The 15877-nt window shown below is 53.0% G+C and overlaps 4 protein-coding genes across 4 annotated transcripts; 2 read left to right on the top strand and 2 right to left on the bottom strand.

Annotated features, from left to right (window-relative positions):
• Positions 1–298: 298 nt before the first annotated feature.
• On the top strand, positions 299–2985 carry PG986_009957 (specific protease-like protein; the record flags this gene model as incomplete). The annotated part of the gene is made up of 2 exons (XM_066846179.1): positions 299–653; positions 785–2985. The coding sequence occupies 2 exons, from the start codon at positions 299–301 to the stop codon at positions 2983–2985; spliced, it is 2556 nt and encodes an 851-aa protein (XP_066698577.1).
• Positions 2986–3712: 727 nt separating this feature from the next.
• Positions 3713–6143, bottom strand: PG986_009956 (calcium dependent mitochondrial carrier protein; the record flags this gene model as incomplete). The annotated part of the gene is made up of 7 exons (XM_066846178.1): positions 3713–4262; positions 4337–4455; positions 4513–4559; positions 4616–5358; positions 5524–5731; positions 5820–5900; positions 5981–6143. 7 exons carry the CDS (start codon positions 6141–6143, stop codon positions 3713–3715), a joined length of 1911 nt encoding a protein of 636 aa, XP_066698576.1.
• Positions 6144–7142: 999 nt separating this feature from the next.
• Positions 7143–8193, top strand: PG986_009955 (RNA polymerase II holoenzyme cyclin-like subunit; the record flags this gene model as incomplete). Its single annotated transcript, XM_066846177.1, has 2 exons — positions 7143–7302; positions 7376–8193. 2 exons carry the CDS (start codon positions 7143–7145, stop codon positions 8191–8193), a joined length of 978 nt encoding a protein of 325 aa, XP_066698575.1.
• A 2746-nt stretch (positions 8194–10939) lies between these two features.
• On the bottom strand, positions 10940–11896 carry PG986_009954 (uncharacterized protein; the record flags this gene model as incomplete). The annotated part of the gene is made up of 1 exon (XM_066846176.1): positions 10940–11896. The coding sequence occupies one exon, from the start codon at positions 11894–11896 to the stop codon at positions 10940–10942; it is 957 nt and encodes a 318-aa protein (XP_066698574.1).
• Between the last annotated feature and the right edge of the window lie 3981 nt (positions 11897–15877).

The raw sequence follows: 15877 nt of genomic DNA, 5'->3' as shown, positions 1-15877 counted from the left end.
CCCTTCCTCCTTATTCCAATCTTTCGACCAGTCCGACTCAACTCAGACCAACCCATCTTCACTTCACTTTCCCAGTTCACTCTCACAACCAAGCTACACTTGCAAGCACTTTCCATCACAGACACACATTCAAACACCAAACCATCATACCACTTGCCATCACACACACACACATCAAGCACCGCTTGTTCCTTCTTATTCACACTATTGCATACTGCACAATGCACACTGCACACTGCACACTGCACATTGCGCACAGCGCCTTCCACATACCAAACAACCAACTAGTTCTGACACCATGGAACAGCACCTGCAACCTCCCACCCCTCCTCGCGGGAAGCCCGGGAAGCGTCCACGCTACTCGCTGTCTGCCCTTGAGTGGGACAACGAGCATAACGTGAACGACCGCCTGCACACCCGTGGTTGCGACGAATGCTCGGCCACTCTCAGACGACACCAGAGAGCCCAGGAGGAACGCGTCAAAGAGAGAGTAGGCGCAGCTAGGAAGCTGCACAGCTCCAAGGACGCCAACCACCGTGCGTCGTGTACCTACTGCCGAATTATCTGGGAAGTACACACGCACCGCAAAGAGAAGGAAGCCCGCCAGGAGGCCATCGAAGTACGCTACGGAATTCAGGAGAGTGAGCCATACGGTAAGTCCAAACTGTTATCCCACTACATGGCATCGCCATTATCCGATATACACGATCACTAACTCTGCTTCTAGCTCCAAGCAACAGATCTCGACTCGGTCGTTCACCCAGAGTGAGATTCTCTGACAGAGATAAGATCCGGATCATCTCCGCTCTTGGAGACCCAATCCTTGAGGAGGGGACTTCCCACTTCTCTACCGCCAAAGTTTCGGACGCTCTCAGCACGACTGCCTACTACCGCCGCAAGCGGATCTACAGACGTGCCAGACTTGCCGGACTGAAACCGAAAGCCGAGCCTTCAAAAGAAGAGCACCGTGATCCCGAGTCGGACACAGCTACTACCCTGCCTACCCTGCCACCTGCCACTGAACGCCATACTACGTCCAATCTTCCCAAATTCCGCTCAAGGAGGAAGAGGGCGCTCAGTGATCCCGTGCAAGAAGACGTCAAGTTTACTGAGGCCCCCTTGAACTTGAACATCCCCACTATTCCCGGCCAATTCACCCCAGGACCACTATTCATTCGAGATCCTGAGGACGGGGACAATCACACTTCACCCGCTATGAGCCTCCTCGGTGCATTCTCAGACCTTGCGGGCAAGGTAATCTGGACCGCCGCTTCGACCATTGGTCTTCAATTCGGCTACATACCCACGAACAATGCCGGTCAGCAGATCGTTCCCGATGAAGCACGTCAGTCCCCTAAGCGTCGACGAATAGACGATACTTCTACACCTGCCCTTTCTATTGCACAAGTTGTGGCGAATTCAGAGAACGAACATATGGGATTCTCTTCCCAATTGAACGAGAACATGGCATATACCGGCGAAAGGCCGATCGCTAAAACCTACCCATCTATCCTCGCACGACCTCGTCTATCCTCGTCTGCTTCCAACGCTGCCAAACGAGCCCTCCACCGCTACCCTCCTCGCACCGTCATGGATTCCCGGAGACGTGTTACGGAAACCCAGGGCAAGGATTCTTCGGAACCTTCTACCGACGACTCTTCAGACCACAGTTCAGAACAAACCATGCCAGGCAGTTGGATATCAGAACCGAGCGAACAGAGTTCAACACAGTCGTCAGGTCTATCCGAAGAGACCACCGACAGCCAAAACCCCACGAAACAGGACCCCTACCTGCTCAACACTAGATCACCACCAAGATCTGATGCCTTCTACACACGGTCCTCGACACAAGTTCGAGGCGGCTGGGCCAAGAAACTCCACTTCCAGCGGTCTTCGACCGAGCTCTCTGATCAAACCTCAAGTTCGACGTCGACTGGCTCCGAGCAGCTCAAAAGCACTACCGCCCAGAATGGAGCGATCAGCACTACCAGCAGGTCCGACCCAGAACCTAAATTTAAGACACGCGTCGACTTCTTCGAACATGACGAGGATTTACTCGTTCCCGGATTGCAGAAACTGGGCTTGAGCGACTTGAAAAGCCAGGAGCTCACATCGCAGAGAGAGGAGCGCCAACGCCGGGTAAAGGAAGCGCGCATTGCAGCGGAGAAAGCAAAGGAAGAAGCAAGACTTCGTCAGGAGGCAGAGAAATGGAATGCCCAACTCAGAGGTCTTGGGCTGCGCAAACCCAAGCGGAATTGGATCACGGATCTTAGCGAAGAATGGGAGCAGAGAGTGGCGGAGTCGATGAAGAAATCCAACGTCACCTGCTCTCCTCCAGAAGCCGTGACCATGACCCCGAGAGACTTCAACAGGATGATTCCAGATGGCCAATGGTTGAACGACAGCTGCGTCCAGGCCGCCTTGACCGAGCTAGCAACCGCCGTCAACAAATCTGCCGGTCTGGTGTTGAAACAAGATACACCAAAGTGCGTTGCTCTGGGCACTTTCTTCTGGACCACTCTACGCGATAAGGGGCCAGAGAACAAGGAGAGAATGATGAAACGTACTTGGGGTATGACACCACTGAACTTCCTCGACATTGAAACAATCATCATGCCCATCAACGAAAGCAGTCACTGGACATTTATCTTGATCCGCCCACAGCGCCGCGAGGTTGCTTATATCGATTCGTTTGGCGGAAAGGGCGAGCAGAAAGTGTTCAAGGCCCTGGGGTTCATTGAGGTGTTTCTGGGGCCAGCTAGATGGAAGTCCAATGAATGGAACGTTCTCGACGACTTACACGTACCCAGTCAACACAACGGCTATGATTGCGGAATGTTCGTCATCACAAATTCCATATTCATTGCCCTCGGTCTCGACCCGAATACTTATAGTGAGGCTGAATTACCCCTGCAAAGGAGGCGAATTGCAGCAGTGCTCTTGAATGGCGGCTTCAAGGGCGACTTCAGCTTGGAGAATCTATGAGGAGAGGACATGGAAAGCGGATTACCGCTTCGGTTCTGGCGTTTTGGATTGGCTTGCGCATTTGCAGCTGGGCGTATAGGCGGAATTATTCTGGATACCTTGGAGATTTGGTAATACTCCGAGCATTGATGCGACATATATATGGAGTTGGGCGTTTTTCTTTTCTTCTCGGGGAACACGAGAACGAGGCATATCATAGAGGGTACATACGTGTTCTTGCCCAGAGCCCGATTACAATCGGGCATTATTATCAATCGGTGCAAAGCATACGATTATGGTGTTTGCTGGTGACTATCTCAGCAACAGGTATTGGTAGCATCAAAGCCGTCAATCAACTGCCTTTAATTTCTATTTCTTCAAGTATTGTGACTCAGTGTGATTTTCGTGCCTGCATTCTGAAGACTCTATAACTACCTGTAACCTTGTAGAATACTTGAATCACGGAATTTGCAAGTTCAACAGAAACGGCGCATGCATGCATGGCCACAGTTAAGTGCATGTCAAAAGGGTATCTTCAATTCAGAGTACCTGCTGCGATCTCATCTTGTGCGCAAAAGAAAAGGCAAATATCAAATCCATATCCAGTAGTAAGCAACGCCGACCAATGCAGAACTGTGTGTGCTGTAACTTTCTTTCATCTTGCTCATCTTGCTCTTTCTTTGTTGGGTTGGTTGGTTGTGCGACAGCCAAGAAATCTATATTTTTTGGGTGTATGCTGGTGTTGGTGCTAGTGCAAGTTCATGAGGATCTTTGCCTTTTCGTAGACGATCCAGGTGATACTGAGGGCGGGCCCGACCTTGAGCAGGTTGGGCGTGAGGCCCTTGTAGAGACCGCGGAGGCCCTCGTGCTGCCACGTCCGGCGCGCCACGTCTACTATGCCCGTGTAGCGCGCGGGGTGCATCGTGGTGCCCTGGGTCTGGAGTCGGGTGCGGAGGACGTTCAGGGGGTAGACGGCGGTGGCTCCGAACGCGCCCGAGAAGCCGCCCATGAAGCCCGTCATGAGTGCGCCCGGGTGGAAGTCCTCCTCGTGCACGCCGTTGCGCTTGGCCGCGAATCGGACGTAGCGCTCTTTGAGAAACTCGAACGTGAACATGTCGAGCGCCGAATAGGGGAACATGCCGACCAGTCCCATGGTCACTCCACGATAGGGAGCAGTTTTACCGTCGGCCCACATCTTGCGCCAGGTCCGCAACAGCAATGTTCGACCTCGCTCGCCGTCGCGGACGTATTCGGATTGCAGTCGGAACTTCAGAGTATCCAGGGGGTATACGCAAAGTCTAGATGTTGTTAGTAAGCCAGATCCCTATAACTGCGCTGGGGCTGGGGCTGGGGCTGGTGCGATAAGACGTACTGTGCAGTCATGCCAGCCACACCGCCTGCGATGAACTTGCTCCACGGATTGATATGAAGCGAATCACCATGTCCCTCCAAATTAGCCAAGGCCACCTTGGCAGCTTCGTATGTCCCGAACTGAAGGGGTAATTAGTAAGGTTTGCTGACAAAGTAAAGTCATCATCTGATACATACTCTGATGGCAGTTTCTGGCATGATCTTGATGACGTTCAGGCCATTTCCTAGTAGTTGGTCAGCAATGAAGATCCGAGGCTAGTTCATCGGCCTTGAAACGTACCTGCCCATAAGCCTCTCAGCCCGCCTTCTCTATAGAGCTCCGAAAAGGCTCTGGTGAGAGAGCGGTTGAAGTTCTTGACAGCAGCTACTGGTTGACCCTTCTGGGCAGCCTCGACGGCGGCGCGGGTACTCGACTTGGTGTTAATGAGCAGGTACACTTTCAAACGATCGAGTGGCGCAGTCGCGGTACGGGAGATACCTCCCGCAGCCGCGCCAGCCATATAGTAGCCTAATCCCGGTAGGTAGTTCATCAGCCCAAATTCTTCTTCGCTGTCGTCCTCGGTCATTTCCGGAATAAGTTCCCAGGATTCGTCGACATCGGCTGCGTGTCGTGATGCTGGTGCATGAGCGTGCGCAACAGCACGATTGACGGTTGTAGACATGGCTGCCGAAATATGACCGTGATGACTTGCGGTGCCAGCCTGGTGGGATTCGGTGGCAGAATGGGCGTTATGTGTCTGAGAATCATCCTGGGAAAGGCGTATCGTCGAGTGCGAAGAAGAGTGTGGTGAGTCTGTGGGTGGCCGAACAGACTTTGGCGCATCCGGGGGTGAGGCCAGTCTTATAATTGAACCGAAGAGAGCTTCAATAAGGAAGTTGAACTTCGTACCTATACCTGAAAGAGTCTCATCACTAATGACTGAATCACCCTCGGAATTGAGCACCACCACGTCTGAGTAGAAAGTGAACACAGCGCCCAGAGTCGTGCTAGCCGGATTGTTGGGCATGAAAAGCAAAAAGTCGCTGCATACCAAGCACACCATCAGCTGATAATCACCGGAGGAATGGGGCAAATGCGACAAGCCGAAGCGGCCATGAGCCCCAGGGCCGGCACTCTTTCAAACATGCTCAAGCCATAATAACGCCGAGTGTTGGGAAAAGACAGCCACCACCACCACCAAGACTTACCGCCACTCATCGAAGCTGATGTAGCCGTCCTTGTTCAAGTCCACGTCCTCGAAGAAGGCGTGGAGTCTGCGCGACGGCACAGCCAGACCCGCATGTTGGAAGGCAATTTGTAACTCGTCCTTATCGAGTCTACCGTCGTTGTCACGGTCTATCGATTTAAAGAGCAGGTATAGCTGGCGCTCGGTTGCTTGCATAAAGGTCCGGAATTCTATTGCGGCACTCCCAGATGTCAGTCACCAGGAGACAGCAGCGAGAGAAGAAGTGGGTACGGGCAGGCGACAGGACGGAAGCTTCACCTTCGTACTGGATCTTGCCGTCGCCATTGGCGTCGACCAGCTTGGTCATCTTCTTGAGCAGGTCGTCTGCATTTTTCAAAGCTGGAGAGAGAGAAAAAGGAGGGTGTCAGCGACACTATATCATCGTGCAAGCCCGCGGGGGAGAAGATGATAACGCATACGGTGGTCGATCTTGCGCAGGCCACGCTGCAGCCCCTTCCAGTCCAGCTCCCCCTTGGATTGGTAGTCCAGCTTCTTCCACAATTGCTCCAGGCGAGCGTCGCGCTGGTTCTGAGATTCCTCCATGGTCAATCCCACTTCTGTGATCGCATCCGAAGCCTTCATGATTGGCCTGTGTGGAGGCGCGTCATCGGTGGGTTGTCTTGTTCGGGGGCGATCGCAGGACACAGTTGTCGCGTATTGTTACGGATAAGGCATGGCGCAGAGGAAGCAGTGTGGATGTGGGTTTTGGCGGGCGGGCGGAAGGTCGTCGACGTCTTGACTTGGGCTTGCTTGCAAAGGGCGCTGTCTTCATCACCCTCGTGGCCGACAGAGAGGGAGGGTGAGTGAGATGTCAATCGGCGTGTCGCGGGGTCGGAGCGATCTCCAAAGCATCCAATTTTCACATCAAGACGCAGGCTGGTTGGGTTCAAGCTTCAATAGAGGAGAGAAGGGGTGCTGCTCGGCAAAAGGCGTCCAAGACTACCAAGACTACAGGGATCCGGTTGCTGGCCGAGCTGACGGCTTGCCGGGAAAATCCATTGAGATTGGCGTCACTTGGGGCGTACTTCAGAAGCTTGGGGACGCCAGCCGCTAGCAACAGCACTAAACCTCGCTAGATGGCGCTATAATGCGCTATACTGAATACGGCTACAGCGCCATTCAGCTGCCCGCCGTGCACGGTCGTGACTGCTGGCACTGTCCCTGTCGCGCTGATACACTCATCGTTCACAGTACACCCAAAAATAGATAACGTTGCACTGCTCCCGCTTCTGAAGCTCGGTCTTGTGTCATTAGGAATCCGTCACCCTTTCACTGGCCAGCCCGGCCAACCTTATCTCCGCCCGTCCCTTGTCTGCTGCTGGTCCTGCCCTCCGCTTGTACCCCCCTTTCCTCGGACGCCGTCCTCCAGCTCCAGCTCCAGCTCCAGCTCCAGCTCCAGCTCCCCTCAATCCAGCCTCGTCCTGCATGCAAGCTTGTCGAGGAAATTGAGGTAGATTAGTCGTCGGCTCGGATGAACAGCATGACGCTCCCTTGGCTGTTCTCTGAACATCCTCACTCGAGCAGCTGAGCTGCTTGGGGCTCCTGCATTTGCTGTCTAAAACCCCCGTTTTCTTGCCCACCATGGCGGCCAGTTTCTGGGAGTCGACCCAGCGTCGCTACTGGATGTTCTCTAAGGAGGAACTGGCCCAGATGCGCGAGAAGCTGTGCGACGAGGACCCGAAACTGGTACAGAGTTATCCCCTTCCCGACTGGAAATATCTGTACATCTACTTCAATCAACGTAAGACTCCTCTCCCATTGGCCACCGGGTCTACCCCCGGGAACCGCCCCCCGAGACCTAACAGAGAATCTAGAAATTGCTCGCCTCGGAAAGAGGCTCAGCGTCCGACAGCAAGTCATCGCCACTGCCCAGCTCTACATCAAACGATTCTACTGCAAGGTCGAGATCCGGCGGACGAACCCCTACCTCGTAATCACGACGGCGCTATACTTGGCCTGTAAGATGGAGGAGTCACCGCAGCACATTAGGCTTGTCGCTACGGAGGCACGCTCCCTCTGGCCAGATTTCCTCAGTCTTGATACGTCCCGGTTGGGGGAGTGCGAGTTCTTCCTCATCTCCGAGATGAACTCGCAGCTCATCATCCACCAGCCCTACCGCACCCTCGCCACCTTGCAGTCCGACTTCTACCTCACCCAGGACGAGATCAACCTCTCCTGGTCCATCATCAACGACCACTACGTCACCGACCTGCCGCTCCTCTACCCGCCGCACATCGTCGCCCTCACCGCCATCCTCCTCTCGCTCGTCCTGCGCCCCAACTCGATGACGGGCGCCTCCGCCGCGAACAATATCGCGGCGGCGGGGGCCGCGCTGGCTCAGGCTCAGGTCGGGCGGGGAGGCATGGCAGGAGGCGGCACCGGTGCCAGCAGCGGGCAGACCACCCCGGGAGCACCCGGTACGACAGACAAAGACAAGCAGCAAGAAGCTCGGTTCGGCAAGGTCCAGCGATTCGCGGCCTTTGTGGCCGAGAGCCAAGTCGATATCGAGGCCATGGTCGACTGCACACAAGAGATGATTTCGTTTTATGAGGTTCACGAGCAGTACAACGATAAAGCAACAAGAGATCAGATTAACCGCTTTATCAAAGCTAGAGGCCTAGACAAGGCCTAGAAATGGCTGATTGCGACACGAGTGCAACATATATCTGGCTGAATTGGCAACTAACATAATTGCTGCTGGTTTGGAGTCTCGGAAGACGAGCATGCCGTCGGTAGATTGTGTTAGGTTTAATCAATTAAACGACGTTTTAGAGTACTACCGCCCCCAAATGCAACGGCTCTCTCAAACCAGGGATGCAAGACAGCGTGTTTCTAGCTAGGTGTAAAAACATACTCTGGCGAGCTGGTCGCTAATACTGGCAGCGCTGAATGCAATGTCTTAGGATGTCGTTGAAATTTGTACGTCTCAAATTTGGTTGCCGATTGGAATAAGCTTAATTGAAGTCCAAGCTCCCTTTTCAAAATTTCTACCCTATACGCCATCTGAATGTTCCCACGAAAGGAAAAAAAACACAGATGGGTGGCGTATGACCGAATGAACATGGAGGCACATACACACACAGCATTTGAACCTCAGTCTCGAAATGTTTGGATGATTGCGTAAAGCCCATTGCTGTACATATTCTCTCATAACAACATAAAATCTCAAGCAATTACATAAGCACTGTCTTGGTGGCTCAGTTGGTTAGAGCGTTGGTCTCATATTTCAATATGACTGAATTAAAAGTTCAGATATCCAAAGGTCGAGAGTTCGAGTCTCCCCCAGGACATTACCTTTTGTTCTTTTTGCCAGATGTCATCACCGTTCGTCGCTTCGTGTTTCGTTCTTGTTCTTGAATTTTTAGTATTGGGACGATCGATGTTGGACGGGCTGGTTGGTGGTTGCCTGCTGGCTACCTGCGTGACTATAAATCCCATACGCGGCGATGTCTGGAGAGTCAAGTCGCACACGACCACGAGACTAGAATGGATAGCAAAATCTCCGGCCGGTATACTAGACCGGCGACTAAACTAAGAAGCTATGGTTGTTTACTAGCGCCACGACGGGGCAGAATATTCGTGACTACGTAGAAATCGTGGATAGCTTCAGTGTTGTTCGGTTTGTCGCGGCTCTACCTACAACATCCACCGCTGCGTCTAACTGAATATTCGGCAATTGGCCAATTCAAACAGAAATTTTAATACAGGAGGAGCTTCCGCTATCGGCACGAGGCAACTATTGCTGCTCTTCGGTCCCTCCGAGACTGCTCAGAACGATTACAGAGCCAGTATGTCTGTGCTAGTTCAACCGATTGGTGAAGTCCATGCGAGAAGTTGGGTCACGGACCCGCTGTAGCCTCCGAAGGCAGACCAGTGGGAGTCGAACAACCGTTCAAACGGCATAGTGATCGTTAACATGGCACATCTTACGGGAATACGATCAGATCAGATGAATGTCGTAATGACATGGCCTGCAGACGCAGCTTCTATTGGTCTATATCAAAATTCCAAGTATCGCCCCAGGTATTTCCCGTGCAAGAGATCGTATCGCATGTCTTTTCATAGTAACAAGCATCTCAATACCCGACCAGTCCAGTCCCTTGCGCTCCATCAACAGTACCCCGTTCCTCTTTCCCAAATAAAACCATATAGTCTGCCGCGATGTGACGAGGATTGCTCATCATCTGACACGGGCGAAGGGTATCTACAATAAGTGTTGTCGCTCCATATACTCCAAAATATACAAAGTCCCAAAAAAGATACACACACGGCATATGGGATATAATGTACAACGCCAGAACAAAAGAAAAGAGACACACGAGGCTCCAAGGCGAGAGCCAATGTTGAAACCCGGGCCTCCGGCCAGAGGCAGAGTCTGTGGCCAGAAGAGTTCACCGGTAGCGAGGAGAACTGCCGAAGAAGCACCATTGATAAACCAGCGAGTCGTCTGACAAATAAGGAAAACGTAAACGGAAAGTACAAGCAAGCAATAACGCCGAAGGCAATAAAGTCATGCTGCATGCATGCAGGTAGGTAGCCTTGAGGCAGACTGTGGACAACGATACAGCCTCAGCCTGACCGTAGGCATTCTCGGCTACCTTTCGTCGCGCGGCGGTGTGTCCTTGGATAGATATTGGAGTGCATGCAGTGTGCACCACCACCCGAGATATGCATGTCATCCCGTATTCCCCTAAAAGAGGACTGCAAGTATGCCTCGTCCGAATCGGGGTGTGGTGGGTAAGCAGGGGTTGGCCCGAGTGAGACACGTTGTCATGCATCATGCCAGATGTTGTCAAACCGATGAGGCAGGATGGTATTGCACAACACTTCCTCCAACACCAAGAAGAGAAGAGTGTCGGTGAAGGCGGGGGCGGACAAAGCCACTCGTTGTAACGGTAGAGTGGCGGGTGGAGGGGATTTGGAGTACTCCATCATGGGTGGTACAGCAGGAGGCAGAAACAATACATGATGGTGGCATACATGAATGAAAGTGCGGTCAAGGGGGAGAAACGCGCAAGGCTGGTGTTCTGGAAAGATGTTTGCAGAAACCGTTCAATTGCCGAGTTTGGTAGGAAACAACGACATGGAATTGCCGGCGAGCAGCGATGGCACGGTCGCTGCGACGGGCCGGGACGCGAGTAGTAGTAAGGTTAAATATGTAACTGATGGGAACCTGGTCTTCGGGTGTCGTCGTGGCGGTAGATATGGCGCTTTCAAAGGACGGCTGCCTGCGTCTCGAGCGGGAAAAAAACGCGGGGCTGCTGCCAGGGGGCTCCTCGCTTTCGCCCTCCAGGGATAGTCAAACCGGTTGCGTGCAGTATTGATTCCTCCGGCCGTCCGCTTTCGAAACAACGTAGAGTATACCAAGAATGATACATTTAGTGCTTTGGCCTTCTATGCTCATGACGCCTAGTATCTGGTGCTGGCGGCTGTGGCAGAGGATGAGCTACGTAGTTGCCAGTTGGCTCTTGGTAGCTACTAGTCGATGACCTTGAATCTGGAACGGTTCTGGGCATGTTCGACTCCCTGGCTGGCTGCAGTTGATTGTAAGAGACAGTGCCCATCGTGCTTGCTGTATAATTGTCGTACGAGAGCGCATTGTATTGACCAGAATACGACACGGGTGGTCGTCTCGAGATAACATCATCGACAGGCTGTTCCTCAATGTATGGCGGCTTTGACGTGGAACTCATGCTGCGGCGTCGGCCATGGGACGACGTCTTGGATGACGGTTTAGGCTCGTCCGTTGGCGGCTTGATGCGGTCTTTCATGTTGTCCATGTTTGGGCTCTGGTGCTTGCCCTCCCGCCTGCTCCTGGTCCTGTGAGGTAGACCTTCCCCTAGGCCACCACTCATCGCGAAGTCAGAATCAGATGTGACACTGGTGGTGGTGCCTATTCGACGTTTGAGGTTGTAATTATCGGTAGTCAGCTTCTCGTTTTCAGACGAGAGCTGTTCGTTGCTGACTTCCAGAGCGTTGACGCGGGCCTGGAGTTGAGACTCGCGGGCCTGAAGAGCAGAGTTCTCGTCGCATAGTTTGGCATAGTCCTTCTCGAAGCCTCTTCGGTCACTGTGGAGCTGTTTGTTGGCGGCCAACAGCTCATTGTACTTTTCTTTGACTTGGAGGATCTCATCGTCCTTGGCTCGGAGGGCTTCTTGGAGTGCACGTGGGCTGCGGCGCTGGCGCTCAATGTCTTCTGCTGTGAATCTTCGATCAGGTCTCCCTCCCGTACTAGCCTGTTCACTTGACAACGAACCAACTCCCGAGTCGTGATCATGACGACCTTTATGTCCCGGCCTGGAGCCGTCGCTGTATTTTACGCTCTTGCTGGACATCCTTGCTGGTGCTAGAGCAATAAGGTCAGGATGCTAATGTGTTGTGTGGTGATTCGGTATAGCAGTTGGAGGCAGCTGCACCGCTACCCAACGAAACGGGCGACGTGCGATAGCAGGGCGTAAGTGCAGCGCTGAAGGGCGAATGGAAGTGGGCAGTGGTAGGGAGCAACGTGGTGAGGCTGTAGGCGGATACGAGTAAGGGATAGAGTGTTCACCGAAGAAGAGCTGAAGCCTGATCAGGTTTGGGGTAAGTGGTGGTGGGCGGGCACGAGTATAAGTATAAGTGATAGGCCCCGAAGAATTGCGCAACTGGGCAGTGTGTTTATCTGCGCGAACAACTCGTTGACGAAGAACCCGAATGAATTTAAAAGAATGAAAGAGGGAGCCGCTACACAAGCCGGATGCGCGGTCTCAATGGGACTTTTGTTGTTCGACTCCTTGGACGAGGAAGGGGGCACTGCTGCGTTCGAGGTCTCAAAGGGAAGGATTCAAGCTATTCCCACCTCAACCGCCATCATCCAGCTGGGTGAGTAAGTAGGTAGGTAGGTAGGCAGGCAGGCAGGCAGGACAAATGGATGTATCCAGGTGAATGCAGGTATGTACCTGTACCGGCCAGGATCCGCTACGGTACAGCCAGTCAGGCTGCCTCTGGCTGGGCTGTAGATTTCCATTTAGGCAGGATGCGGCCAAGTCCCGAGGAGGAACCCTGGGCAGAGGAATCAGCCTCACGCCCGTCACAAAGAGCAGGGCAGAATGGGACAGGGGTCGGGGTAGCAGGGGGTGCAAGGAGGCAGAGCCAAGCCCTCCTCTTCCCACGTTTCTGGCTGACAACGGAGAATTGCAAGTTCGCGCTTGCGAAGTTGTCATGTTTCGTTTGGGTTGGCATCTGAAAGCCAGACGGGAAGAGGAGGATTCTGTGTCACTGGAACTTTTGCAACAACACGGCGCAAGCACGAGGTGGTGTGACGGAGGACGAAAGCCTTTTTCTCCAAAGTCTCTTACGACATTTGTCCCCTCCAAGTTTTCCATTTGGGGGATCCAGTTTCCAGAACTTCACCGAAAAAAACCACGTCCCAATGTGCCTTGCGCGTGGTTGGTCGCCTGACCTCGCAGCGAGTTCAGAGGGGAAAAGAAGCGTGGTTCTGGCCCCCGACGTGGTTCGCCCGTAGTTCGCAGTATGCATGAGTCGCTGCGCTGCGAGCAACTACCGGTTGCATACAATTCGCCGGTGATGTGAGGGGGAGGGAAGAGCCGGCGAGCATGGAGGAAATCGGAATGCGCATCTTGCGCGCATCGCATAGCGTAGCATAGCAACGCAGCAGGCGTGTTGCGCATTCGCGCGTTGATGGGCGCCCAGCCTGTCAACAACGCATTGGCGCAAGCAGGTAACAAACAGTCTGGCTTGAGGAGCAGAAGACAATCGCCAATGAGGGTGTCCTGCGATGACTCACAGCAAAACCCGTGGCGCTAATAGCAAACAACCCCTACCTCATGCTTTCGATGCAGGACTCTTTTGCATCGTCAACAGATTTCCCGCTGATGCCTTGGGTGGTATACGTACCTCGACTTACCTTCCACTGAAACCGCCAGAGGTTACCTAGGTACGCTCTCGCTCCGACGATGTACCATGCGACAAAGATGAGACGAGCTCATGTTCACCAAGGTACCTCGACGGCTAGGGCTGAGAGAAGCTCCATCCGTTGATTCATTGATTCAGGGCATTCCCAAGTCTCCCAAGGTCCTTCCCAGCTTGCCAGGTCGCAGTCGCAAGAAACGGAACGAAACAAGAACGGGAATGGGCGGGACTCCGCATTCCTTGCATGGACCCATCTGGCATCGAGGAGTGGCATCCTGGAAAATGTGGAACTGGAAAAACCTCCTTAAACCAACACTGCAGAGACGCCGACGGGTTCCTATCTATCGTGCCTGATGCCCGTCCACCCTCACTTCATGGATCGATTTCTGATTTACCACCAGTCGCATTCACTCTCCCCCTTGTATTGACGCTCGACCTCATTGCCAGATTGTATGGAGGCATATGTAAGCAGACAGCCAGCGTAAGGACATGGCTTGCCACATATATGCCACCCATCTCACATTTCAGTGGCTCAGGCTCTCCAAGCCACCTGCAGCCGACCGCCTTCTGCCATTCTTTCCTGATTACGACGACCCATGCGGGAGGTTCTTCCCAAACCGTCACTGCCTGATTACCAATATGTTTCCTTTTCTTGGTCCTCTGTTAACGATGGCTCGGAAGAAACCTTTTAGTGATTTGATGCACGCCGCACAGCATCACAAAAATCCCATGGCCAAGTCTCACGGCCGCACAACGGCCATCGAAACTTGTACGTACTCTTTTTGGAACTTGCTTGTACGGGCCCCACGGGTGCTACCCCAGATCGTCAGACTTCGACCAGGGGCCACCCCTGGTGCGCTGCTAACCCAAGTGCTCGGTATTATCGTTAGGATCATCGTCGTCAGCTCACATGCCAATGCGTGCCCAATCTTACTCGTGACACTTCATCAATTGATATTCATGAAATTCTGCAGCGACGGGATTGCTTACGATGCCCAACCTGACGACCTATCATCTGCTGGACTCGCTGAGGCGCTCTACTCCCTCCCCCAAAATATCGGATTCTGACTGCATACATACCCGCTCCCCTTGACCACTTGAGAGATCGCGATGAATAATAATCTTCCCGACAGACCCGAATCCGCTCCAGCAGAAGATACTTGCTGTCGCTGATTCGGCCAGGTTTCTTTGTCTGGGCACCTCTTTTCGACTACGCAACTACTTGATTACAACGGAATGGTCTTACTCTTTCTTTTCAAGGTACAAGTACGATTCGATTTGATGAACAAGCCGAATTAGGGTAGCACTGGACTGCCCTTGACACGACACCACCTTCCGGGCTGTGGCCATATATGTGATGTATTAACGTACTCGGTTCCTCAGCAACCCACGGTACCATCTCTGCTCTTATAATATCTCAACCCAATCGATAGACAGGAGTAAAAGTACCCCTGCCACGTATCGATACCAACCGACGTTAACAATCAGAGGCCGAGAGTGCTACGTTCTGGAAAAAGGAGCTTGTTTCTGGACAGTCTGAACTTTTTGCCCTGCAGACTGCCTTGCTGGACAACATTGCTTTTCACTCCGTGCACTCACTTTTATTTCTACCCCTTCCTTAATCGTGCCTCTAAGCCAACAAGCCAATCAGTCGATCCGATGTGGTCGTCGATCTGGCGCCACGCAGCCACGAAACTATTTAAGGAGTTGGGAGGACCTTTCAATGCGTGATACCCAACGTTCCATTACCCAAGCCCGCCCCTGAGAAAGAACCTGAGCAGAGGTCCGGATTGGCTCGGGAAGACCAAGATTCCATGTACCTTATGTATGTCTAGCATTAAAAAAAAAAAAAAAGAAGAACCCACCGTACTACTGTACTGCGCTGTAAATCAATCGGCCACTTTTTTCCTTTTCTCCAAGCGACGGCGGCGGGAGGTCCCACAAACCAAAATAGCAGCAGATCTGGGCTGGGTCTGGGGTCGTTGCTCGGACATCTACGTTACATGCGACTTGCCCCGACCCCGACCGACCGACCGACCCCCTTCGAGTGTGGTCAAATAAGCCAAGATGCGACATGACAACGACCTCTCGCGGAAGCCACGAAGTAGAAGAACTTGAATGAGCGACATCAACAAACAAAATTATCGAGACCAACGAAGGGGAACACTACTTATTTTGGCACCGCTTACGTACGAATTCTACATATGGAGATGGAGTATGACTGACAATAAGCCCTGGAAGCACGCGTTGTATGTCTGTCTCATCGGATCTCACACAACGCCCAGGTGCGGCGAAGACCTGCTTCCATTGTGTGGGGAGTGACACTGATCTGAACACCCTCCGCATCGCAGTCAGCGGGAACGAGAAACGGGAAGCACACAAGCTTAATCAGCTTCATTGTATGT

This window comes from Apiospora aurea (genome assembly GCF_038362705.1).
Source record: "Apiospora aurea strain CBS 24483 chromosome Unknown utg000006l_segment0_segment0, whole genome shotgun sequence".
Lineage (NCBI taxonomy): Eukaryota > Fungi > Ascomycota > Sordariomycetes > Amphisphaeriales > Apiosporaceae > Apiospora > Apiospora aurea.
Note: the sequence above shows the minus strand (reverse complement) of the source record. Positions and strands in the feature narration are given on the sequence as shown.